Raw genomic sequence first — 27066 nt, forward strand, 5'->3', positions numbered from 1 at the left:
AATTTAAAGTAATAAATTTAGGATTATATTTTGTTAATTATTTGTAAAGGTTGTTTTAAGAATTAGTCAGTCGTGTTATTTATTTTATGGTAAATATGTATGTTACATTTATTACAATAAAAATATTTTTCCAAACGACTCTTTCAATAGCATGTTATTTACATTATTAGTATACATTATTATGATTGTTGATATAATGAGTAGTTTTTACGGCTGTGTGTGATAAGATTCGTGCCGGATTGCCAGGACAGGTGAATAAAAATGAAAGATTATTCTTTTAAAAATAGATATTGTCTATTTAAGTATTTAGGAGTTTGCAGTTTTAGTCTTGATCCCAGGTGACGATATATAAAAAAGTACAATCAGTGCTTTTTAATTTTCACGTTAAATATCTACTTACAAAAATATAAATATCCTTGGTGGTTGAAATTCGATCATAATTATTAAATTAAAGAATACGGATTGTGTGAATTTGTAAGCTTCGACCAATTTTTTTGTACTCTTTTTTTTATAATAATCAATAAATAAATAACCAAAAAAAAGTCGGTAGACAAACGATTTAGAAAGAGGTACAGAACCGTTTTGTCCTTGCCTTATTATGCTTTATAATATTGTTATTAAATATATATGATGGTTGAAAAAGAGTAACTAATGAGTTTCTAGATGGTTCTTTCACAAATAATCTACATCCTAACTTGTGGTAGCAGATGTTTTGAACTTGAATGAAGTAAATGTTTATTTAGAATATAAATAAAAATCCTCTATTCATCTATCCGTCATCTGTCTATAACAAATTATTCAAATGGTTTAATTAAAACTTCTGTAACAATTAGGATAATAGTCATATTTTTTTCACATTTAGATTTAAATTAAAAATGTCATCAGAAAAAATAAAAATGTTATTGTTATTGCTTATCATCTAGCAGTGTGATCAGACAGACAAATAACACTAAATAAACTTTATATAATTAAAATTATAGACGTCAATATTCTTAATCAAATTCCCGGTAAAAGAGCTTGAAGCAAGCTTATATTCTAACGCTAAGCAGCAATACTTAATTCCGACTTGAAGGGTGAGTGAGTCAGTGTAACAACAGTTAAAGTTCCCAACAAGGGGTCGCATTTGTTATATACATACTTAAGTCCCATTTGTCCATCCACCTACTGATGCCATAAAAAGTATACTTGACCTCATGAGAGGTAATATAATTTTGTTTACAGAGGTTTGCAGGTTAACATAATAACTATTGTGTTCTATTATTATTATTATATTATTATTATCCTAATAAAGTAAGTATAGAAGAGATATCTAGGTAAGTTTTGTTCCTCCGTTCCTCCGGATGTCCTACCTCTTCTTCCCTCCCCAAAAAATAATTTTAGAGACCTTCTGGGCGCGTCTCATTGATGGTCTTACACTTGATCATTATTGGCAAGGCGCCTTGGAAGGCGCGGCAGTCGGGTTTTTCGCACCCCCTGCACCCTGGTCTGAAACGGGGCTGAGACCCTACTCATACATAACCTTGTGGCGTAATGTCAACTATAATAGAACTAAACAAAGACAAATAAGTTTAGATGTAGACGATTTTACTACTTCTTACCAATTAACATATTCTTAACAATCTCCTGGTTTAATGTAGTATGAATGGATAACTATATTGTACTACAGGAACAAAATACTAGTAATATTTGTATTTTTATATATATTATTTATTAAAAACTAACTAACATTCACCATCTAACGATCTCTTTACTGTGAAATACAAATACTACTTTGTACTGCTGAGTTTCATATCGAATGGTGAGTGCACAAGTGTTATTATAATAACAATCACAAGGAACATAACAAATTATATATCGTGGTTGACGCCTTTACGATCTAAGAAGTGGTCTATATAATATCAGTGTTTATGGTGAAGCAGCCAACTTGCTAAAAAACGAGTTACCCATGTCACCTGGTGAGCGGTAAAAACCAGCGGTACCCTCTTCGTCTCTTAGACGCCACGGGATCTTTTTAGCATGCTTCCGTGACACCCAGGACTCTAATTCCTTGTATTGGGTGGTACATGTATTAAAGTGCTCAGTATTTAAATAATCAGAAAAATAACCTTGACGTCAAATATTTGTCATAAATAAATGTGGAAAAAGAACACGTGGAAAGTTTTCTTATTTGTAAACAGAATAAAATTTTATAGAAATATTTTGTTTTTAAATGATATCAAGGCTTAACAAAGGCACTGGACAGCCAACTTAATTTAAGAGCCAAGTACACTTGTCGCTATAATGGTTTTATAATATTCGTTTTTATCTTAATACTCAATTTAACCCGGCCTCCCTTCCTTTAATAGGCTATTTGACAATGCGAAAAATAAAGTGTCAATTCTTGTAATCAGTATATATTATGAGTTTAAAAATGGTTATTTATCAACGAAAGTTGAAAATATTAATTTATTTATTCAAAATTCCATAAATAAAAATGCATATTTTTAAACGATTGTCACGTGACACAAAACGCTCCTGATTGGTCGGGCTTATGATGACGTCACTTGTTTATTAACCTCGTTTGCCTACTGTATGTAGCTTATATGTGCCACAGATTACAATACAGGCAAGTGACGTTTTACAGCGCCATATCGTCAAAGTAACGTTTTTGCGCGCTATTTACATATGGATTTTTTAATTTGATATTTTTCAGCAAATATGTACTAGAATTAAAAAACACAACTTTTATTGGGTTCCTTAAACTCTATTAAATAATACAAAATGCATTTTAAAAACCAGTCAAATAGCGTATTGTACTCGTGTAAGTAGTGCCAGGTGGCTAGAATATATATTACTTACGAACAATTGAATATTCATTTACAGTATGGATAGTTGGTGGTATTTTAGTTATTATGTAAATGTATATTGTTATTTAAATTATTTATTTCAGAAGTCATGTTTATTTGCATTTAAGAAGCCGTTCACAAATAATTTGCAACACAAATACGTTGTTATGATTGATAAATAATAATTTATACTGTCTTTTCCTTAATTTCTCTCCAAAATACGCGGTTCTTTATTAATATTTCTCAATTAAATCTGATAAGATAAGCTCTTTTAGAATCCTTAATTACTCTACTTCTATAATTAGTAATATTAATTAATTAATAACAAGACATTTTTATTGAAAAGTTAAATTTACTATAAATCGATAAAAAGACTACTTTTATAACTTCATAATTTTTTTTTTTAAGTTAATAAATGTTGCAAAACATTTTCTTATAATCATTGGCTTACATTGACTTATATGTATACTACTAGACAAGTCGTTCAAAATTAAAATTGTGTCGCAGTTACGGAAAAGGGAAAGAAAGCGGGAGGGGAAGGGGGAGGAGTCAGTGATTAAGCGAGACGGTTGCGCAGATGTGGCACAATAGTTTTTACCTTTTTCTGTTTGTGTCTAAGAGTACTATAGTAAAATTATTTAAACAAAACAATAGTAGAATAGATTACATAAAAGATTTAGCGCTTATAATCTATGTATTTAAGGTATCGAGAGGAGTCCATAGTGCTAATGTATTAAGACAGTTGAGTCGGTGCGCCCCAGGTAGATATGTGTGGCGGAGACATCGACCTTCGTTGCTAGCGGTGCCCAACGGACGAACCAAGTTGCTTAGGATTTTTTTTAAAGTATCAAAGACTGAGATTCGGAATTTTTCTAAAAATAGTAGTTTTAATAGTATTTGTTACAGTAACTTTATTTTTATCTTATTCGCTATTGGTGTATGTTTAAAGTATGTTCGTTAATCTATGTCGGCATATCTATTGTACTGCTGTTAGGTAAATCTAGTAAAGAATACGCGAAATGGCATATCAAGATGTCTCTCATGCATGTAATTTTCGTGTAATAATTTGTTTACAAGAAAATACAAATTACATTTGTTACTAGCTATAAATAATTATTATTAAATAATTTGAACAAAGTTTGCATTTAAATAACATGTCTATTTAAGGTCCACTAAACAAAAAATGTCCGAATTCGTTAAGACTAATAATACAAATAAATTGCAGCTCCTCTCGGAAGCTCGCATTTGATTAAATGAATTGTGGCCAATTGACCGTAACATTGTGCCCAAAATATCTCTACCTGACAGCGTGACATGTTAAGTCAGTGCTTATAATTGATAAATCAAATCCAGAATATAGAGCAAAATTTTTTTTTATAAATTCAATACATATTTTTCGATTTACGTAATTTATTTTCCTTTTTGTATATGATTAATTTATAATTATTGAAATGAAACAATTATAGTTTAAAAAGAATATTATACCTACTGATTATATAATAAAAAATGATATTAATTGAATAAAAAAACAAAACTAATTTGCACGTTAAATTCTTTCCACGTCTAGACGATTTGTGATCTTTTTCGCGCAAGACCAGTCGATTTTTTTTAACTTTATTTTATCACACAGGTCAATCTCTTATAAAACATTACATTGAAGCAGAGATACTTCAGTTAAGAACGTGAGTTCTTGTTGTAATGACTTGTGTGGAGTTTACAGTGAACGGGCAGAAATGTACCGGTAATATTAATTATAACTTACGAATGAGAACTAGACCATAATGTTATTACGTACTCTTTAGAATTTAGTTATTTGTGAAAGTTAATAATTAGTGTTCGATTTTAATTTAAATATATTTACAAAATATATTTTTTTTTATTTTATTTTGTTATTTATTATAAATATGTATATAAAATAATATTTTATCTATTTTGTTATAAATATATTTGTACCTAGGTAATTCGTGTTCTATGTATTTCAATTTATTTTCTTTTTTATCTATAAACTTTTTTTCTGTTACCTACGGTTGATTGTTATATAATATTTTAGAATTTGAACGCATTCAATATAATTTTTGGGTTAAGTATGAAATAAATAAATCAAATGACAAAATGATATTATCAAGTTCCTCGATTGGCCAATTAATATGTATTTAGTGTGTATTCTTTGTTGAAGACCCCTAAATGAAATAAATAAATATAGAATCATAAATCTTTAAAATTTTAGTTTTTTTTAAACAGTTATCAACTGTAATAATTGGCCAATTTCTCAAATGGACCACAGAAAAACTACATAAAAATATACTTAGCAACACTACTAAAGAAATAAAGGAATGCAGGCTTTTCTTTACAATAGTTTACATAAACTTCGTTTAGATAGAATAAATTAAGCCTCGTGTCAATAATTTTCGGTAAATTATTGTACAAATAAAAAATAAAAAAATGTTTCATACAATCATCAACTTATTTATTACATAATCATTTACGTATCTTGTAGTTTGCTGTCCTTTGTATGATTACTGTAATTTAACACAGTAATGACTCAAGTCGTTACACGGTAACTGTTACTAGTGCTATAGAGATCGCTTCTTAATAAAAGATGTCGTTTATTTCTCAAAAGTTACTCAAGAACATCCAAAGATGCTAAAAACGTATTTCTTTATAATACTGATTTCATTAAAGCCTCCATAGTTTGTTACATGAGTGAACGCATAGGTGAACATCATGCTAAAGCATATTTATTCCTGTGTATTTTTTTGGAGCGTCAATATATAATTTTTGTCCCGATTTAAAATGTATTTGTGAATGACATCTATCCTTACGTTAAATTTTAAATAGTATATTTTTTTTTCACAGTCAACAATATTTTACATCGCGACACATCATTGTCCGCCTACATCAGGTATTTCCTGGGCCTTCCCGGCACTAAGGCGATGTGTCGTCAAGGAGTTTGCGGGGCGTGTATTGTGAACGTGAGCGCTCGGAGACACATATCTGGGGAAATCGAAACATTTTCTGTTAATTCTGTAAGTACATACTATTTAAAGTAATTACAATATAGTAAACTGAACCCTGCTTGTTTCAAAATTACTAGCACTCGTATATGTGTACTGTATTCAATATGAAATATAGGTGTACTGATTTTAAATGATTGTTTAAATATATATATATATATATATATATATATATTACACGATATACTCGTAAAAAATAACAAGTATATCATAGTATCAATAAGTTCTTGGAACTCTTAAAACTTAAGAATTTGTTATATGGAAATCAATAATCAAAATATATTTTAATGAAACATATTTAAAAATATCATTATTATTATGAAACATTCATATAACATAACATCGCAAGATATATAATTAATTAATTAAGTAAAGATACTTTAATCAACGAATTACCTGAAAACAATATCTTTGTACAGTGTTTAGTCTTGGTGTTTTCCTGCCATGGATGGGATATCACCACTGTGGAATCGATTGGTAGTCGGGGCCTGGGTTACAGCGAGTTCCAGAAGCGTATCGCCGCATTCCATGGCACCCAATGCGGGTTTTGCACCCCTGGATGGGTTATGCAGATGCAAAGGTTAGTGCAAAGCACATTCATTCCCAACTAGTTGTCGCTCGCGCCTTTGCGCCAAGCGTTTTCAGGGGATTTTCTTGGAGTTCAAGCTTGCTTCATATCGAATTTCATCAAATTCGTTCAGTGGTTTGGTCGTGAAAGAGCAACAGACAAACAGATAGAGCTAATTTCGCATTTGTAATATTAATATAGATAAATCGTAGATAATCAAAGTTACGATTCAAAGGAGAAATTCTGCTAGCATTCATCTCACCATCCACGCGTTCATGATTTGTACAGAATCTATGTTTAATTTGGATTGTTGAATTCTTTTATCAAATATCTCTTGTTAATATATATATAATATAAATAACGTATTTTTACGTACTTTTTCTGGGATAAAAATGTACGAAAACGAAAACGAATTCGTACCGTCGTAACGTAAGTAGCAAGTGAAGTAACATATGAAGTCAATCCATAACTCTTAATATAGGAGATACGGATTGACTTCATTTAAATCCGGGCAATATTGTATTCTTATGTACTTAATTTTGTTTGTGTTTATACTTTGTCACGTGCTCGTGGCATTAGGAAAACGTAATACACCCACTTCAAAGTATAGATCTATCACTTATGCGTAATTTAACGTGGTGCGTTTTCAAGAGTGAACAGTTCTATATTAGAGTAGGATAGTATTGTAAGGTTATGTATATATATAACAGTATATGTATAACAATACAATTATTTAAATTTTATTTCATTTCTTTAAAATGTAATAATAATATTTTTTGATGTCCTTATATTTATAACTATGCAGAGCCGGATTTAAAGTCCTGAATAGCCTAGAGCAGCAGATTTGAGGCCCGTAATTATTACTTTACAAATTAATTTGAAAATTATCATCTCAAAAATCAAATCAAAATATACTTTATACAAGCTCTTTTGAATCGTCATTTAACAAACTATATTAAGTAAAGCTACCACGGCTTTGGAATGTAGATTCTCCCGAGAAGAATCGGCAAGAAACTCAGTAGTTACTGTTTTTCAACATCTAAAAATACAGTCTATTAGTTAAATACAATTATATATGTATGTTATATAACATATATATATATATATATAACATGCAGGATATATTATCCTGCATGGAAATCGACAAGCATTAACTCCACGCTTTTTTATCATCTTGTATCGAATAATATGCCTTCTTTACCAATGTATTTTTTACAAATGATTTGAATTTATGAAACGGCAAAATTAAAAATTTCTTCTCAGTCAGGTTTGTCAATAATATTACACATATTTTACTCTTTGTAGCATTAGATATAATTAGAGTTTATCTCGATATAGACATATATTATATTAAAATTATTACTCGTCGGAATCTTTGTTGTGGGGTCTACTCTACTACCCTACTCTTGTAGAGGTTCCAGGGCAATTACCCCGGGCAGGAGGGCACTCCTTTAAATCTGTCAATGGAACTAGGAGTATGTTTGTGAAAAATCATTTGTTAAAATTTATTATATTAAGACCAGCTAAGGTATTATTTTAAAGGTGAGAAAATGTAACATATTTGTTATTTGATAAATATGCGTAATATATAAACAATAGTATAATGATAAACCTTCACATGAATAGATTAAATGTTTGAAATGTTATATTTACATAGATATAGTTAAAACAACCTGTGTGTTATCAGCTGTGGTGACAATAATTTTCTCATTTGCTGTTGAAACCTTTCATTACAATAAAATACGCATGATCTTTCTATTCTCATTGTAAATTATTTTTGGGGTAACGCTACATATATAATTATTTTTCAATTAACAAAAAATACCATCCTGTTTAGAATCCCCGCTTAAAAATCTTGGAGCTCGAGACTTTTCTGGATGTTTTTAACAAAATATGTAAACAGTTGTTAAAATTTTTTACTAAAATATCATGTTAATTCAATACGAGTTATAGTACGAGATCCGGCAAAAAAATTGTATCGTGCAAGTACATGTACAATATGAATGTACGTTGTGAGTGTATACACGTTACAAAATCATATCCGTGTAAACCTGGCTGCGAAGAGGTGTGGCCAGATGCGCAACGGCAACCATGATTTTTCAGTCTTTATAGGTGTTGCCGTAAAGTGGACGACATTATATTGAAAAAAACAAGTCAACTAAATTTTTGACGGAATAAGAATAATTAATAATTTAATTAAAAACACTAGCGGCCACATTTTGATAGGCAACCTGGTAGTAAAATTCTCCGAATCATAAATATGTGTAAAAATTTGGTTTTTAGCAAAAACTCGATTGGTACACTGATTCTGCAGCCGGATCTTAGACTATTAATTCTTGTATAAACATGAAAAGTAAAATTAAGCTTATAAAGATAAGTTTTGGTATCTACAAAATCAATAAATACTTCTTGGGGCAAGTTACTACTACTTTATCTAATATAAAATTCCGCAGATAACTTGTCTATTAAAAAATATTAATATTCGTTATTTCCATACAGGACATATCAAATTAATTATTTATAATATGTATGTATGTTGTATGTAACTATTTGAGTAAAAGAGTATCAAACAACAAAAAACAAAAATTAAATAATGACAAATTTCGTGATTATCCTTAATCTATCGTATAGTATAGCCTTCTTTTAAGCGTAGCAATAACTGTCAGATATCCCACTATTTTTATATAATGAAAGCAAATTCTTATTTTTTTTTAATTTTCTTAATATATTTTAATTATACTGTTGTCCAAGGTTGGTTTATGTCTAAATATATAATTATTTCGTCTCGCAACAGAAGTTATACAAATATTGAAGGACATTTATTATGTAGTAACGTAACCGACGTGTATTTTAAGTGAGGAAGGGGTGATTGACACTGTGGAGTACATATGCCTACATTAAAATATTAATTCTCTTTTTACTCGTTTAATCCAAAAGTATACTCGACCACAAATTAATAAACTTATTAATAAAAATCCTTTTTTTATACATTATTCTTCATGTTTCTGTCATATCTTATAAGAACGAAAATATCCCACTGCTGGGCATAGACATTATCTTCTTCTAATCGGAATTTTTGTAGCTTATTCCTTGAGAATGCGAGCAGGTACATGTGTCAGAATTTATTTACGAAGGTTTCCTCAACACCAAGCTGAAGGTGGAATTATAAACAAAAATTAAGCACATTAAACTTTATTTATGTTCCTAATATTACTCGTACGTATTTTATGGTATTAAACATCTAGGTGGCGTAGCTAGGTGGGCAAGGGACCGGTGCATAGAAAAATAATCGGGCCAAATATTAGTTAAAGAGGGGATGGAAAGAGGGGGTGTCTCTTTTTCTAAATAGATGGGAAAAATATATTCTTCTGAGGTGGAGGTTTTTTAGCTTTAGGAGCTGGCAAGTTGGCTGACCCACTATTTTCAAAGCTTAGGTTAGAGGGGCTCCTGAGCTCTGGGCCCTTGGTGCACTGTACCACCTGGCCCTACGATATCTACGCCACTGATTACAAATATATATATATATATATATATGGTCACAGATAGTCAGTAATTTGAATTTAACATTGTGCAGTTTTAAATATCATCTCATAATATTCGACACATAAGACCTTTTGGACTAACATAAACATAATATCAGAATGGTGTTTATTTTACAGTCTCTTACCAAAGAACCTAAAGATGATTGAACTAGAGAACTCATTTGGCAGCAACACTTGCCGTTGTACGGGATACAGGTCGATATTTGACACGATCAAGTCATTCGCTGTCGACGCCAGTCCCGAGCTCTGCCAACAAGTTGATGATATCGAAGAATTAGCCACATGTATCAAAGATAAAACGAGGATTTGTAACAGGAAGTGCTCCGAAACGAACAGCGAAAGCGACTGGACTGTTATAAGCGCAGATCCGGAGGCGGTGATAACGGTACATTTTGGCGATAAGATTTTCTTTAAGGTTTTTCGCGAGGATCAAATATTTCAACTTTTTAACAGCTACGGTGTTGATAATTATTTGTTTATTGATGGAAACACTGGCAGAGGTAAGAAATCAATTTTATCATATTACTTTTTTAATAAAGATCTCCTTCGATTATTGATATTATGCTAAATTTTATTAGCCATGACTCCACAATATTCAGTCCAAGGAAGGTTTCTTAAAGCAATTTGCAATTAAACTGTAATCTTATGCAGTTCTTAAAATAATATCTATAATATTTTAAGAACTGCATCATATTAATTAAACGGCACTTATGGTTCAAAGAAAACGCATTAAAAATAATTACAAGGACAGCTACTCTGTAATAAAGAACTAAGTGCAAATAACGGACATATTCCGTTCATTTTATTAAACTTAAGATAATGTTCCTTATATGTATTGACGGACACACAGACTGAACAATGAAGTCTCGTCACAAGTAATATTTTTACTAGCAGACACATATTGACACTTTGTTTCCTGACATTAGATATGAATTAATGTCTTATAAAATATATAATCATTCAACAATAGTCCAGAAAAGTTTTTAAACTCGAGTTACAATGACACTATTACTGACAGAAAAATTGCGCGTTCTTTGATATTTGTATGTTGCTATAATGTGTCTTTCCTGTCTTCTTTACCATCTTGGTAGAGACATCAGTCCGGGCGTTTGGATTATCCTAGTCGAATCTTTCATAAAGTTAGGTGGGAAGTGCACTAAAGATATTGTAAAACCTGAATATTGGTAATATATCATGGATAGAATTACTGTAAACGTCATAAACTGTTTACCTGTCCTGGGTATATAAAATATATAAAAATGTTCAATTTTTGTCGATATTTCCCGGAGTTTTGGGCGTTACAGTCCCATGCCTCGGAAAGCTGGTAAAGTCGTTGGCTTTACGAATGAACTCTGAATTATCAGTATGAGTACACACTGTTGCACTATATTAGGTACTGTGCATTTAAGACTTTCTCCTTAAGGATGACCATCTTCATTAAAAAAATCACTAGATTCAACGACTAGTATTTATTTAATTATCAATACGGAAATACGGAAATACGGAACGCAAAATATAAGTTATATTTATTTTATTTTTATGAAGCATTTGGGGTAATTTTCCGTTGCATATTCCAATAACCAGTTTTACGAATTGAAATACTTTTTTTTTGTTCGTGACTAAATTATATAAAGGTCATTGCAAGATACGTTCAATACTTATGTTTAAAGTCGTTTTTTTATATTTGTACATGTATTTTTCTTTGGCACCAATTTATGGTAATCGGTATTGTATTATTTCGATTATTGATATATTGTGCATAAATATTTTCAGTCATAAATGACTATAAAATTAGAATTAAATAGTAATTTGTTGAATATTAATAAATTACTTAATAAATAAATTAATAAATACATAAAAATTACTTAATAAATTCTAATTAAAAAATAATTAATTTTAATACTCTTTCTTTAATAAAAAAATATAAACAGAGATTTTTATGATTTTATACATAGAATATTAGTAATACATTTCAAAGACGTAATAATAATTGTTTCCGTGGATATTAATTTACTTGAATCTCGATTTATGATTTATTTTGACATGGTTCCAGAGTAAGAATTTGTTTTGGTATTATTCCTCTATCTGAATTGCGTTTGTGTGTCATGGGTTAGGTCAAAGTTACGTCACAAGAAATAAAAACTTATCCGAAATTATAACCTATTTTTGAGGTTAAATTACTTAGGCGGTAATTTGATAATAAAATCGATAAGTAGACGAGAGCTGAGACTAAATTTTATGAGACTATATTTTTATTTTTATACGAGACGATCGTTTAGACCTTTTCTTATATGACAGAGAAGAAAGATATGACGTAGATAGCAAGAGAAAGAGAGATATATATTTTAAGAAGTACAAACGAAACTTCTTAAAAAAGGTTTTAATGTGTGAACACGCATTTTTTTTTTAATTTGAAATATGTGTTTTTTTCCGTGCAAATACAGGTTAATTGCCAATATTATAATAATACTATGTAATCAATTCACGTAGCGCAGAGCTTATCTTTAAGAGTCAAAGCCTTCGGAGAATTGATAAACCAGACTAAATAAATTAAGTTTTTTGTGCATTCATTTTAAAGATATGTTAATTAAAATGTTTGTTGAATACTGATTTATACAATTGATCAAAGTAGGTATTTAAAATAATTCGTTAGAGAGAATACATAGCTTTGTTTCTTATCTCTTGCAATAATATTACAGATATCACAAAAAAAAGAGAACTTGATTAAAGACTTAGCCATTCATAAACCAAACATGCACGAGTTATCGTTCTAAAACTAATTATGGGGTATCACTATCGGGAAGACAATGACACCTCTCTAAAAATCGAACTGGTAAAGATCTGTGTATTATTTGCAGCTGTTATAAACGAAATTGAATATCCTGCAGTACTAATAGACATAAGCGCTGTGTCGTCGCTGAAACAATATCATTTCGATCAGAACCTCGTCCTAGGAGCAAATATATCTTTAGAAGAATGTTTAGAAATCTTCAAAAATACTGCAGCCACTATGGATGATTTTAAATATTTAGAAGAATTTGCCAAACATCTTGATCTGGTCGCTCAAATCCCAGTCAGAAATGTAAGTTGAAATTAAATATTACTTTTGTATAATATATTAAAATTAAAATGTTTGTACCTACCTATTATATATTGTGTGTGTGAATAAATTAAAAAGTTATCAAATGTGATGTTTATTTCATCATAAGGCAGAGACTTCTATTGCGCCAGTGTTGCGCAGCAGTATCCTCTACCGAGCCGCCTTGATTTTCCTTATGTTATCAGATTATGGGGTGTGTAGCTTGTCCATTTGCTTTTCTTGGGAGTTTCTTAGAAATTTACGACGGTCAAAACGAACGTTTTGTTGTTAAATCCAATGCACGATACAATAAAGTATTTTTGAATCGTCGATATTTCGACTGTACCACCGTTTCGGAAAACATCCAAATGCTAAGGAACTCGTCAATTACTGTTTGGCTATTGAATATCGATTTAGAAACGTAACTCTTATTCGATCAAATTAAATCGACCGATTATTTATTATCGAACATTATTATAATTGCAATAATAACACGATTCTGAAAGTACAATTTATGTTATCGATGTAAGTTTATGTAATGCACTCCGCACGTCATATTAAAATATTGCTACGTATGGACAAGGCCGGATTATCCATTGGGAAGAGTACACAAGAACACAACTAATTACATATGCAAATTGGGAGATACAGTTTTAAAATTCGTTGATAACGAAATTATTCATTAAAAATTTTTATATTTGAATATGGTATATTCTCCCTATAAATACCCTAACAATTTAACAAAAAAATCCGGCCCGATGTAGGAATAGACTTCGTGAGTACAGGAAGGGTCACACACACACACACACAGGTCCTAATAAGTATCATAATGGCCTGGCAGTTCAATTCAGGTATATTAAAATAAAATAGTTAGAATTAAATTCATAACAACGACACGGACAGCACGCCAGAAAATTTTATAACATAAAAAAATATACAAGAGCAAGCGAATCATAATTGCCTTCAACAATCGCTACTATTGTTATTGCTTGTCCTTGGGCCTAGAAGAGAAAAATATGTAAAAAAATTGTTTTTTTTTTTCTAGATTGGTTCGTTGGCCGGTAACATAATGTTGAAGCACATAAAGCCATCTTATCGATCCGACGTGTTTTTGCTGTTCGAAGCAGTGGGGGCTACAGTTACTATACGTAAGTTGTTTTTTAATAATACAACAATAGTCGACAAAGTTAAATATTTAATTGCATAAAAATATTTTTCAAAACTCATTCTCTTTAATAAATTAAGCCTCTTCACACCTTATAATGAGACCGTATTGTTTGTTGATTAAATATTTTATATTTGTTTAGTAGTTATAATTATAAAAAGTTGTGATTGTTTTCGCATTTATCGTTGACACTAAGGAAAAAAAATGATAGCGGTAATGCGGAAACCGAGTGAATGGTTTTGCACGTCCAACTAGCTCAAGATTCCGTGCTGCAGCAGATTCCATCAGCATAGATAATATTATAGGGGATTTTAATGCCCACCACGCCAAATGGTTTGGTCTAAGCTTTAGCATATGATCTGACACAACTAGTCACCTCGCCAACGCAAATTCCGGAATGTGGAGGATCATGCACCTTCCCTCTTGGACCTTCTGCTAATTTCTCACCTGGACGGCTACCAGGTAACCGTCGATCCCCCTCTAGGACCGCAGACCACTGTCACGTCCGGAGTAAAGTGCCGGATGTGCGCTCCTCACGGCCTCGCTTTGTAGGCTGCTGCCGAGTGTGGCACTAAAATTGGGCGGATTGGGATGAGATGCGGTCCTTCTTTGCATCTTACGCATGAGGGTCATTTTCAGGAAAAAAAACTATTTAAAAAATATATTTTATTTATTTATATATTTTATTTTCTGTTTCATCCGAGTGTGGTTTCAGGGTATGAAACTGTTCATTCCGTATTATGTAGTGCCCATCGGTGGCAAGTCCCAACCAATGAGTTGGTCGCTTCTGCAAAATACCGTCACGCCGAAAGTAGGAACGCTATCAAACCTGTCCGTGTGTCTCGTAAAGTTAAAACCAGCGCATTTAGAAAGGAATATAACTCTGACTCTAGATCCTTTAAAAACGTCATTGCTAAGGCAAAGACGGAGTAAATTGGTGCGTCTCCTTTCCGGAACATGTTCTGGTTTCTCGCTAAGGCAGTCTTAGGGAATTTCTGTCAGCCTTCTTTTCCATCTCTAGACAGGAATCTTTGCGTCCAATTTGACTCGAGATGATCGAGACAAGTCACCACCAAAAATCCCGCGGTGTGATATTACAATGCCAGAGTTTAACCTCCGGCAAAGTGCAGGTCGTAAACTACTTCTTTATATATAAGTCTAGTGGACCCTTTTTTTTACGAGGAGGAAATGCATTTACGCATGCCGCATGACCGGTCGTGATACCGGGACGGGTATGTGGGACTCAACTGGGGCTATGAGGGCCCCGTGCTAGGGCATAATGCCCTGTCCAACCCACTAGAACCATCGTCGGGTTTCTACCATGCCGCGGAGTGGTGAGGCAACGGGATCGCCCATGGCATGCAACCGCAGCCTCACCAGCGTCAGCCGCCTCAAGGCGGCTGAATACATGGAAAGCGTGCCTAGTGTGTGACTTCCTCCTCATCCTCCATGTCGGAATGTAACGAACTCCCCCGATTCCGCCACCGGAGGCTGCGCTTCAACGGCTGACGCCCTGCGGCGGATAAGATGATCGGCTCCGCTGCTAACCGCCGGTGTAAAACATCTGGGAGGCTCGAGTAGCGAGCCTTCCTACTCCCTTCTAGCCAACGAGGCCACTCACATGGTCCGCCTTGCTCAACGTACGAGGAGCGGCCATTAAGCGTCGTTCCAAACTCCTGGAAGACTCTTTGGTGCACCCGATGCCTAAAAAAGGCAATCGCTCTGGCCCGTCCAATTATAGACCTATAGCCATTAGTTCTCTCCTTGTTCTCCATGGTAATGGTGTCCATTATAAGCTACCAGCTCTCGTGATACCCGGAGGTAGGTATCTCTAGATACCGCCTATCGGCTTCCGTAGGGGTTGCTCAGCTAGTGACATTCTAGTTTACCTGACACAAAGATAGGCAAAAGCAGTTCTGTTCAACGGGGAGGCATTAGTAGCCAATTTGGACATAGCGAAGGCCTTCGATCGCCTAAAGCCTCTTTCGAGGCTTTCACCCATAAGCACTGGCAAGTCCCCCGGTGTTGCAGATATCCTCGGAAGGTGATCGTCACTTTTCATCAGCCACCTGCTCGTTTGCCAACTTATATCCCTTAAAATGTTTTCGTTGAAACCGTAAATTCGAGGTAAGTTGCGATTTCTTGATATAAACCTTGATTTCAATCTTGTAAGTCTTTAAATTCACAAGTATATATGTTATCTTGTACGCGATCTACAATCATTACTACAAGTATTTTTAATTATAGTAACAAGAATACGCTTGAATCAAGACACCGTAAAAGCGTAATTCTTGTTATCATTTAATGCCAGTCTGTTGATTATTTTTAGTGTTAGCTTTTATTAATGTCAAATACCACTTTGATAAGGATTTTTTAAAGGAAAACCTTATTTTATATAATCATTAATAAAACATAGATAAGACTTATATATCTCATGTACAATCGCTATTGTTTATTGACACGTGCCTAGACGGGCAACACCAACATTTTGGTTTTTTTTTTACTCTATATATTTTATTTGCAAAAATACAAATACGGTGTGAACTCCATGTAACGTCACTCGATTTAACAACAAACAACAAACTGCCTAAAGCGTCGAAATCACTCGACTTTAATTGGTTCAGCTTGTCTGCCACACAATGATACACTCTATATAGCGTTACACCCACTCTCAATAACGAAACATTGTATAATAAAAAGTTATTTTTTAGTTTCCAAAATTAGTAAAAACTGCTCAGATGTGTACGTTCTTTTAACGCTTTATTATTATCCTAGCCCGTAATAAACTGTCGGTGTCATACATACGGAACTTTCTATGAAATCCGTTCTTTAGTTTACAAACTGTGATTGCTTGCACGTGTTAGATTTTTTATAGAGAGACTTAATACATGATGTCACGATATTTTAAATATATTTCTATTTCTTTATTACTTTATTATATTTTAAGGTTATAAGACAATAAAAGATTATATATAAAACACAAATATTTATTTAGCCATTATAATAGCTGTAGTAATCGTAATATTGTATCAATTAATAATTACAATAAAACCAATTACCTTAATCAAAATATACTTTATTCAAGTAGGCTTTTACAACCACTTTTGAATCATCAGTTAACAAACTATTTAAAGTAAAGCTACCACCGGTTCGGAATGTAGATTCTAACGAGAAGAACCGGCAAGAAACTCAGTAGGTACTTCAGTATTTTTCAATATAAAAAAATACAGTCATTTTAGTTAAATACAAAAACAAAAACACAATTCATATCAATAATTTAACAAGCAATAACAATTATATAATATCACAAAATTATATCGTACCTTAAATGTTAACAGCAACTTGCTGGTCCAGGTTCAAAGTGAAAAGTAAAAGTCAAAGTAAAAGTGTTCTATACCGAGCTTCCATCACTTATATAAGCCTCACTACAAATCACGTGACTCACAATAATGAACAGAAAAGTCAAAGTACCCTCTTGTTTAATAACAATGTTATCAACACAATTTAAAAATAACTTAAATTAAATTATTGTTGTTACAGAATGGATTAAAACATACAATACATAGTGTAAGCCTTGTTTGCAATTGTCTAATTATTTATTTATTTCTTAATTAATCTGACATACGTATAAAGAAGCTCTGGGAGCAGCAAGATTATTAAAAAAGTACTTTTTTATCACCAAGATGACCCAATATCGCACCGTTATGTATAAGTAAAAAAATAAAATAAAATTACTGGTGTAGCAAAAGGCGTCAAACGAAAATAACAGACGAAACACAATAGCGTTCAAATAAGAATTGTTTTATTAAATTATTAACACTAGTCTGAAATAAACTTTTTCTTTTTCCAATACAGATTTTTCTTCTCTCTATAACGTCTAAATACATACAGTCCCTTGAGTGTCGTTATATAGAGTTTATACTGTATATTATACTCGCTGAACTTTATAAAACTTTACCTATCACAAACCGCTACCCTCCATTTTACACCCTTGAGGGGTGAATTAATAATAGTAGCCTATGTCCAAAGAATCAAACTATCTCTAAATCAGTTTAACGGCTTAAGTGAGAAGAGGTAACAGACAGAGTTCCTTTCACATTTAAAATATAAGTTTAGATGTAAGTGCACTTAAAATACGAAAGAAATATTTTTGATATTCTTTTCGTTATTTACAACTAAGGTTAACATATCCAGTACGGATAGTTTTAATCTTAACTTTGAAAAAGTATTTAAACCGTTAGGCCGTGGGCGGTGGTCCCCATGTCCACGGATTACAATGCCTTTGACAATATAAATTTATATGTTTGTCACACCAAGCGTTATGAGAGTGATGTTAAAATTGAAAAGACGTTCTGGCCGGTCATTCATTATTGAGGAGCGAGATGGTCCAGTGGTTAGAATGCGTGCATCTTAACCGATGCCCAAATGACTAAGCACCACCGAATTTTTAAGTGGTCGATTTGTGTTTCTAATTATTCATCTCGAAAAACATCGTGGGGAAACCTACATATGTCTAATTTCAACGAAATTCTGCCACATGTGTAACCACCAATCCTCATTGGACCAACGTGGTGGAATATGCTTTGAACCTTGTCCTCAAAGGGAGAGGAGGCCTTAGCCCAGCAAACTAAGATGGAATTTGATAAAATCGCATAAATAAGGAAATAGTATATTCTGTAACCGTCAATAATTCTATAATAGCCACGATTACTCTCGTGCTCAATTTTAAATTCAGCGGTTGTAGTCGTGAACTTTTTTTGCTCTCTACACTGTTAGCAATATTTAGTTAAGAAATAGTAATTATCTAAGGAAATATTCCAGTGTCAGTGATTAAATATTTATGTATTTGATTGTATTTCCATGGTTCGCAGGTGGCGCAGGCAATCTTTTAGTCAGTTTAAGTTTACCGGAATTTCTTAAATATGATATGAAAGGGAAATTAATATTGAACTTTGAATTACCTCCACAAGGCCCTAATCATATAGTAAGAAGTTACAAGGTAAGATACGTATCACTTAATATACTAAAAAACTTATACATATAGCCTGTTCCAATGGGTAAAAGATACACAAAATTAAGATTTACGTATTTCATGCGATTTGATTATCAGTTATCACTCAGCTTTATTGCGCACTACTATGAGTATGTAGCAGCACTTTGTAAGACGCCGTCGTTGAAACAAGATTAGTCCCGAAAAGGACTGTTTTGCGCACCGCGTTTATATTTCGTCGTTGAAACAAGATTAGTCCCGAAAAGGACTGTTTTTCGCACCGTGCTTATATTTCGTCGTTGAAACAAGATTAGTCCCGAAAAGGACTGTTTTTATTATTACGTCATGTTCGATTGAAACAAGAAACGGCACGCAAGATAGCTCTGATAAGAACTGTTTTTAGATTCGTTTATCTTCATATCTCTTCAAGCATCTTCATCTTTCTTCAACACTTCAAGAACTTCACTTCACAACACATGGCGAGTCGACACGGCGATCTTCGGTGCAGTCGTCCTTTCTCCGCGCGGCGCTCGAACAAAATGGCCGACGCGACGTGCCGGAGCGTTATTTATAGCTACGGTGTCGCGGGTATGCGAACTAGCATGATGCGCGCGCAGCTCGGCGCGTGACGTCAGCGTGCGCGAGCAGGACGGAACGACATCTCCCGCCTCTTTTGTTACTTATTGTTTTTGTATACTGTTTTTTAATTGGCTAATTGATTTTGAAATTTTTGTATATATACCGGTGCAATTTTCGATAAAATTATTCATTCATTCATTCGACAACTCATCAAGAGTATTATTCAAGAAGCCTGAACTCTCCTCTAAAAGTATATGATAAATATACATGTCGGAGAAACATCATTCTTCATTTTCATTTGGTTCGAAGCACGAGTCAAACAGCTGAGCAATTGACAGCTAAAGACTGGCTGAGTTAGCATAATTACAGGTACATGTTGTATAACGTCTTAAAATCCTGTATTTGGCGGCGTATTACATAGAAATGAAAAAATCAATCCATGAGATTAGCGATTATATTCATCTATTTTTTTTTCAAACAGGCCAAGATCTTTCGCCAAAAGCACTAAATGTAAATATATTATATGTAAACTTTCGCCTTTAGCCACGAGCTCTATAAGTAAATAGATTATTTAAAACTATATTCTATGTGACTTGCTTTATTTCAGATAATGCCAAGAAGTCAAAATGCGTTAGCCATAGTGAACGCTGCGTTCAACATCAAAATGAATCCAAGCACTAGCGTTATCGAAAAAGCGACAATTGTCTATGGTAATATATCAGCTACATTTATTCACGCGACGCAAACTGAAAAATATTTGAAGGGGAAAAACGTATTCAGCAATAGCATTTTACAAGGAGCTATAAGTCGGTTGAATACAGAATTGGTTCCCGTTGAAGATCCCGCGGAACCAACTCCGGCGATTAGAAAAAAATTGGCGATAGGGCTTTTCTACAAGGTACGTATTTCAGATTCAGAAAAGCAATTTGAATTTGAAGCGTATATCAATACGAATGAATGAGTATATTTAAAAAAAACTATTATAATGTAAAAAATAAATAAAACTAATCATACACGTTTAAAAGTAATGAGTTCGTTCTATTCTTTTCTCTATAGATTTGCACTGTCTAACATATACCTACATTCATTTGGTGTTAAGGACCAACAATTTAGGGATCTCATTTAGTTGAGCTTAAATTGGAATTTGTCTTTGTGTGTGTATATTACTAATTATTTTTTCAAAATAATCTTATTTTCAGTTCATCCTAAGTATAGCCCCGATCAGCATTTTAAAGCCGATTTATAAATCTGGCGGTACTCTTTTAACTCGTCCTCTTTCAAGCGGAAAGCAAGATTTTCAAACCAACTCCTCTCTTTATCCTCTCAATCAACCAGTGCAAAAACTCGAAGCAATTATACAGAGTTCCGGGGAGGCTCGGTATGTGAATGACATACCTCCTTTACCGAAAGAAGTTTTCGGTGCGTTTGTTCTGTCGACAGTACACAATGGTGACGTGGACGTAGTTGATGTGGAAAGTGCTCTGGTAAGTGATATAGTTGAACAATAATTATTAATAATATAAACTGATTTAATGTAAAATCTTATTTAAATAACTTGAGAAAAGCAAATATGCGTATGATGAAGAAAAATTTTTGGTACATGAATAGTTTAAGGTAGTTAAAGTTGTTTTAAAAAGTGTGAACTAAAAGAGACTTAAATTGATTAGGTATTAAGAGATATATCAGACACCGTTGTATCTCCAAATTAGTTAAAAATCAATTCCCGACATTGGTGGTATATAGGCGATGCTAAGAGAGGAAAATGTTATTATATTTACAATGCGACATTTATTTACCTTCAGGTAGCCCATTTGTAAGTCATAAATATAATTCTAGGCTATACCAGACGTAATAGCGGTGTACACGGCCAAAGATATACCAGGCGTAAACTCATTCACCTTTCCGGGCTTCCAACTGCAAAAAGAAGATGAGGAAGTTTTAGCAGATACGAATATTAAATACTACGGGCAACCTGTTGCAATAGTAGTTGCAACATCCGAAGAATTAGCAACAAGCGTTGCCAGAAAAGTTAAAGTAACGTACAAAAATGTTACCAACGTCACTCCAGTATTGACAATAAATAAAGCTAAGTTAGACAAGACAAGAGTTATCTCTGGAGACACAATCGAACCAAAAGGTCGAGGAACTAACGTGAGGAAAGTAATTAAAGGCGTCTTCGAGGTGGGCGCCCAGTACCATTATTACTTGGAACCTTTGTCGTGTGTAACGATCCCGGTAGATAATGGGTTCGAAGTGCACGACGTCACGCAGTGGATGGATTTGACTCAAGGAGCTGTTTCGCGATTTTTGAATATATCGGAAAGCGAGTAAGTTTACATACAAAACTCCTTATTAATATAAGAAAACTTTACATGTAAAAATTAGTATTACAAAATTTATGGAAATCCAGACTCCTAAACTAGAAAAGCGGTTAGATATAGCGGTTGTGCAATTATACAATGTTTTGTCTTTTTCTTTCGAAAGTCAGCTCACTGATGGGAAAAAGAGAGATTCAAACATTTATTTGTAATGTCCCTTGGCTATTACAATAACTTATGGAAATCATAGCTGGTTGACTTAGAAAATTTTAAAATATCAGCTCTTGCAAGGGATGTTTTGAAAAAAACGTACTACTAAAATACTCTCTGATTTCAGTGTTCACGTAAAGGTCCGTCGATTGGGCGGAGGTTTCGGCGGGAAAATAAGTCGCAACGTGCAAGTAGCTTGCGCAAGCGCACTCGTCGCTAAGACCCTGGACCGGCCGTGCAGGTTTATATTGCCTCTGGATACTAACATAACCATTGCAGGCAGGAGGTTACCGTGTCAGTGTGAATACGAGGTGATCCATTATACGTTTTTTAAAACATGACTGGATTTATTTGAACCTAGTTCTTATGTTAGACTTTATTGAGTAGAGTATCAGAGGGCTTAATGTTAATATTGTAATATGTTTCCTGTAACATTATTAAAATATAGGTATATAAACTAATTAGTCATTGTTTAGTGACTTTATATCTGGATTGTTAGTTACCTGTGATGGTTTACTTAGTGTTTTGGCCCAGATAATTGATATTATGATTCAATGGGGAAATGCCATGCCCTGCCATGTCATCACTCTTGCCGCAATTCCACGCAGTCATGATTTGTACAGTTATTACAATTTTTTTCTTTTTAATATGCTATCATAAATTGTCATCAGGTCGGTGTAGATAACAATGGTAAGATCCAATACTTAAACGCTTCGTTGACGGAAGACGATGGTTTTTCCCACAACGAGAACGTCTTGTCTTACGTTGTAAGCAGTTTCGCTAATTGTTACAACACAGACTACTTTACCGTCAAAAGTTTTGCTGTTACTACAGACTTGCCGTCTAACACTTTCGCCAGAGCACCAGGTATGATAATTTAAAATATTTATATATTTGTTTTGACTAGAGATATTTTTAATAATGGCATTATTTGAATATACTTTCAATAAATTTCAGGTACGTTAGAAGGCATCGCTAGCATCGAAAATATCATGGAACACATAGCAGTTGCCGTGAACAAGGATCCCACCGACGTACGGCTGGCCAATATGGTACAAGAAGAAAACGATCTGCCGACCCTCATTAATACGTTAAAAACTTCTGCCGAATACGAGAGACGTTTACAGGAAATTAAAATATTCAACAAAAACAACAGATGGAAGAAGAAGTCCATACAAATTAGTGTAATGCTCTTTCCGGTGATATATTACGGCAACTACACCGCCATGGTCTCCATTTATCGAGGAGACGGATCGGTGACGGTCACTACGGGCGGTATCGAAATGGGTCAGGGAGTCAACACGAAAGCCGCCCAAGTCTGCGCCTATGAATTGGGAATACCACTAGAAAAAGTAACGGTCATACCAAATTATTCATTTGTCGCGGCGAATAATATATTTTCAGGATCGAGTATCGTAAGCGAATCCGTTTGTTTCTCTATAATTAAAGCTTGTAATACACTGAAAGAGAGATTGAAGCCGTTAAAAGATCAGATGATTAATCCCACGTGGGAGGAACTGATAAAGAAAGCTGGGGACGATCTAGTAGATCTAACGGCTACTTACATGATGACCGATAAGGAGCCGGAACTGCAAGGTTACAACGTGTTCGCGGTTACGATACTTGAAGTGGAGTTGGATGTATTAACAGGAAAGTTCCAGATATCAAGAGCTGATATTTTGGAGGATGTCGGTTTGAGCGCCAATCCTAAGATAGATGTTGGACAGGTACAGAGTATTTTATAAAGTTTTCCGATACATTCAATATATTCTTTAAATTCTTAACGCGTTACACAAAAGCCCTGACGCTGGGCTAAAACCTCATAAGCAATGGAAATGTAGAAGGAAAAGATAGAGAATAGTTTATTTTTAATTTTTAATAGATAAACTTAATTTTAGGTCTTTGTTTATTTTAATTATTTAAATAAAGACCAGAAGGATGCTCAAAATGTGATCTCTAGAAATCTGTTATTAATATTTTACTATTCGCATTAGGTGGAAGGTGCGTATGTGCAGGGCTTGAGTTACTTCACGAGCGAGAAGCTCATATTTGACAAGACGACCGGTCAATTGCTTACAAACAACGCACTGAGCTACGAAGTCTACCTCGCTAAGGACATTCCCGTCGACTTCAGAGTGAACTTAAGATATAATTCTAATAATCCAAAAGGAGTTCTTGGTTCCAAAGGTAAACACTGTCTTATAAATAAATATATCATTATCATTATTGAGTAATTTTGATTATTTTATTGCTTTTTATATGATATTCTGATTATTACTAAAGTTCTCTGGCATACCCCCTTTTTTATTACATTTATGAATTTATCTAAATTATGTTTCAGCTGTCGGGGAGATGGGTATCTGTTCGTCTCATGGTATTATCTACGCTCTAAGGCAATGCATTAGGGAGTCTCGGAAAGATTCTGGCTATGATGCTAATCAATGGTTCGAAATGGGTGTGTATACTTATTTAATACATTTATATTACGAAGTATGTTTCGTTTCGTAAAATTATGGGTTGTGTTTATTGTTATGTATATATTTTACACAATAGTATTATATATTAATACTTACTTTTTCTTTTTAGATTTGCCTTTGACTACGGAATCCATATTAAAGGCTCTGAATGTAAAAAACAGTGAGCTTATCATGTATTAAAAGCCGATCGTACCTCGAAAATGAATATTTGTAGAAATTTATACTTTATATAAATTATTATTCACTATAAAATTGTTATTTACTATAAATTTAAAATGAGTTTACTATAAACTTAATTAATTAAAGGTATTCATGTCTTTGAGAACAATAAATATTTTTATAATAACTGCATACGATGATAAGTCACTGAGATATAAAGTCCCTTTAACGAAAATAGTACTTACCGTCCGCAATATCGATCTATCACCTTTAAAAAAAATAAGAAAAAATATGGATATTATTTCGACAGTATGTTTTTTATTCAATTGTAATATATTAACATATCAAACAATACTTTTAATGTATGCTTCGTAAGTGTATCTTAACTCATTTTCCGGCTCCATTATTTTCCTACAACTAAACAGTTTGAATACCAGAACGAGAACACACGATATCTGGAGAAGACGAAATTCATTAAACGTCAGTTGCTGAAATTCATATATGTTTATTTATAGTTTTATTATTTGTATAGTAATTATAATATTATTATTATTTTTTTGTTACTTTATTGGTTCACATAACAAAATGAGGATCAAAGAAAACATTCATACTGTAATTATATGTGCGCGATAATAAAATTATGTTTAAAAACCGGTCCTTTTTTTACACTTTCTAAAAAAACATGTATTATTTTAATACATTATATTTTTTTCTGATATAAACTCAGTATCGTATGTCTGCTACGAAATTAAATATGTTATAAGAATGCGTCATTTAGGTATTCCAAGGACCTTGTGCGGAGGAAGCTTGAAATTCAAATCTATATATTATACTATCGAGCCACAAGATCAACGCGACAGTAAATATATCGGTAGTAATGACGAAGAGTTGAGTGAGAATCAGGTGTTAGGTACAAAAAATAGCCTTTGTCCTTTCTTGGGGTTCAAACTTACTTCATACCAAGGATAATCAAAATAATTTAGTGTTGCATATCGATAGTCCACTATCGATAGACTATCGATAGACTTTCGATAAACTATCGATAGTTAAGGTGTAAGCGATACTATCGATAGCCTATCGATAGTATTGTCACGTGCCAACGTGACCGCCGAAATCGCAGAACATGTATTCAGTGTTCGTTCTACTGATTTTTAAGCCAACATTCTCCAGTTTCTGTTGCCAATCTTCTAATCTGCTCTGGATCTCAGGTCCATCTTCATCAACCAGTACAATGCCGTCGGCAAAAAGAATGCACCAGGGTGCCTCCTCCTGTATGTCCGCCGTTAGAGCGTCCATAATCAGTAGGAACAGCAGCCACACTGAACTGGTCGGTGTAAACATTATAAATATTCATAACATTAAAAAAACTTTTAGGGAGGACGGTGGCATTACAATGAAACTTATTTGTAGTAATCTTAAGTGTAGTGATTAGAATACATTACGAATACATTACTTACATTAAAAAACCATACCATCAAAAAATCGCTGGCTATCGGTAGTCCAAAACAGAAACAGAGTTCCATAGCAGATTTCTCTAGCTCTGTTTCATTCCGATTCAATGTAACTATGAATATGTATGATGAATATCAGTAACGACTACTATATCTTTAGATGAATACAGATATATTATACTTTGTTCAACTTTAAATTAAAAACAATAAAACAAATCTCTCGATTCGATAATACACGTTTATTGTTGCATCATAAAAAACTCATTTCATCAATCATACAAAAATTTAGGCCCTAATAACAATAGGTTTCCATTTAGGCCTCGATAAAAAAAAAATACAATAAAAACCATAAACCAATCATTATAAAATAATTAACCAAATCATAGAAAAAAAAAACAATAAATACCTACCAATAAGTTATCCATTCGCTATACAATCTAAATTAGCTTATTATTAAAAAAAAAAAATCCTATGTAGTACAGTAGAACATACTTATATAAATCTATACACAATAATATCAACAGTTATTATTTTCGTGTTATGCAAAAAGTGCAATTCAAATATCACCTGCTAGCTTAGAACGAGTCGCCAGTTACGAATACGCGATTTTGAACCTAATGTGACGATATTCGTTTCTTTAATTATATTATAGATCGTTACGAACATCGATATTGTTACATGAACTATAA

General features: G+C 33.0%; 1 protein-coding gene across 1 annotated transcript; it reads left to right on the top strand.

Annotated features, from left to right (window-relative positions):
* Window positions 1-4520: 4520 nt before the first annotated feature.
* On the top strand, window positions 4521-25163 carry LOC125068745 (xanthine dehydrogenase/oxidase-like). Its single transcript, XM_047678048.1, has 16 exons — window positions 4521-4566; window positions 5682-5851; window positions 6259-6419; window positions 10067-10449; window positions 12808-13031; window positions 14074-14176; window positions 19065-19192; window positions 20370-20660; window positions 20962-21246; window positions 21599-22089; window positions 22418-22601; window positions 22962-23157; window positions 23248-24017; window positions 24285-24477; window positions 24632-24745; window positions 24877-25163. The coding sequence occupies exons 1-16, from the start codon at window positions 4524-4526 to the stop codon at window positions 24945-24947; spliced, it is 3807 nt and encodes a 1268-aa protein (XP_047534004.1). The 5' UTR covers window positions 4521-4523; the 3' UTR covers window positions 24948-25163.
* The last annotated feature ends 1903 nt before the right edge of the window (window positions 25164-27066 follow it).

This window comes from Vanessa atalanta, chromosome 14 (assembly GCF_905147765.1).
Source record: "Vanessa atalanta chromosome 14, ilVanAtal1.2, whole genome shotgun sequence".
Lineage (NCBI taxonomy): Eukaryota > Metazoa > Arthropoda > Insecta > Lepidoptera > Nymphalidae > Vanessa > Vanessa atalanta.

Bases quoted from the DNA above. Each gene is read 5' to 3' on its own strand.
- LOC125068745 (XM_047678048.1), top strand. From the start codon at position 4,524: ATGACTTGTGTGGAGTTTACAGTGAACGGGCAGAAATGTACCG. The intron at 19,193-20,369 runs GTAAGATACGTA...GCTTTATTTCAG, and splicing joins ATATAGTAAGAAGTTACAAG to ATAATGCCAAGAAGTCAAAA. The intron at 24,746-24,876 runs GTGTGTATACTT...TTTTCTTTTTAG, and splicing joins TAATCAATGGTTCGAAATGG to ATTTGCCTTTGACTACGGAA.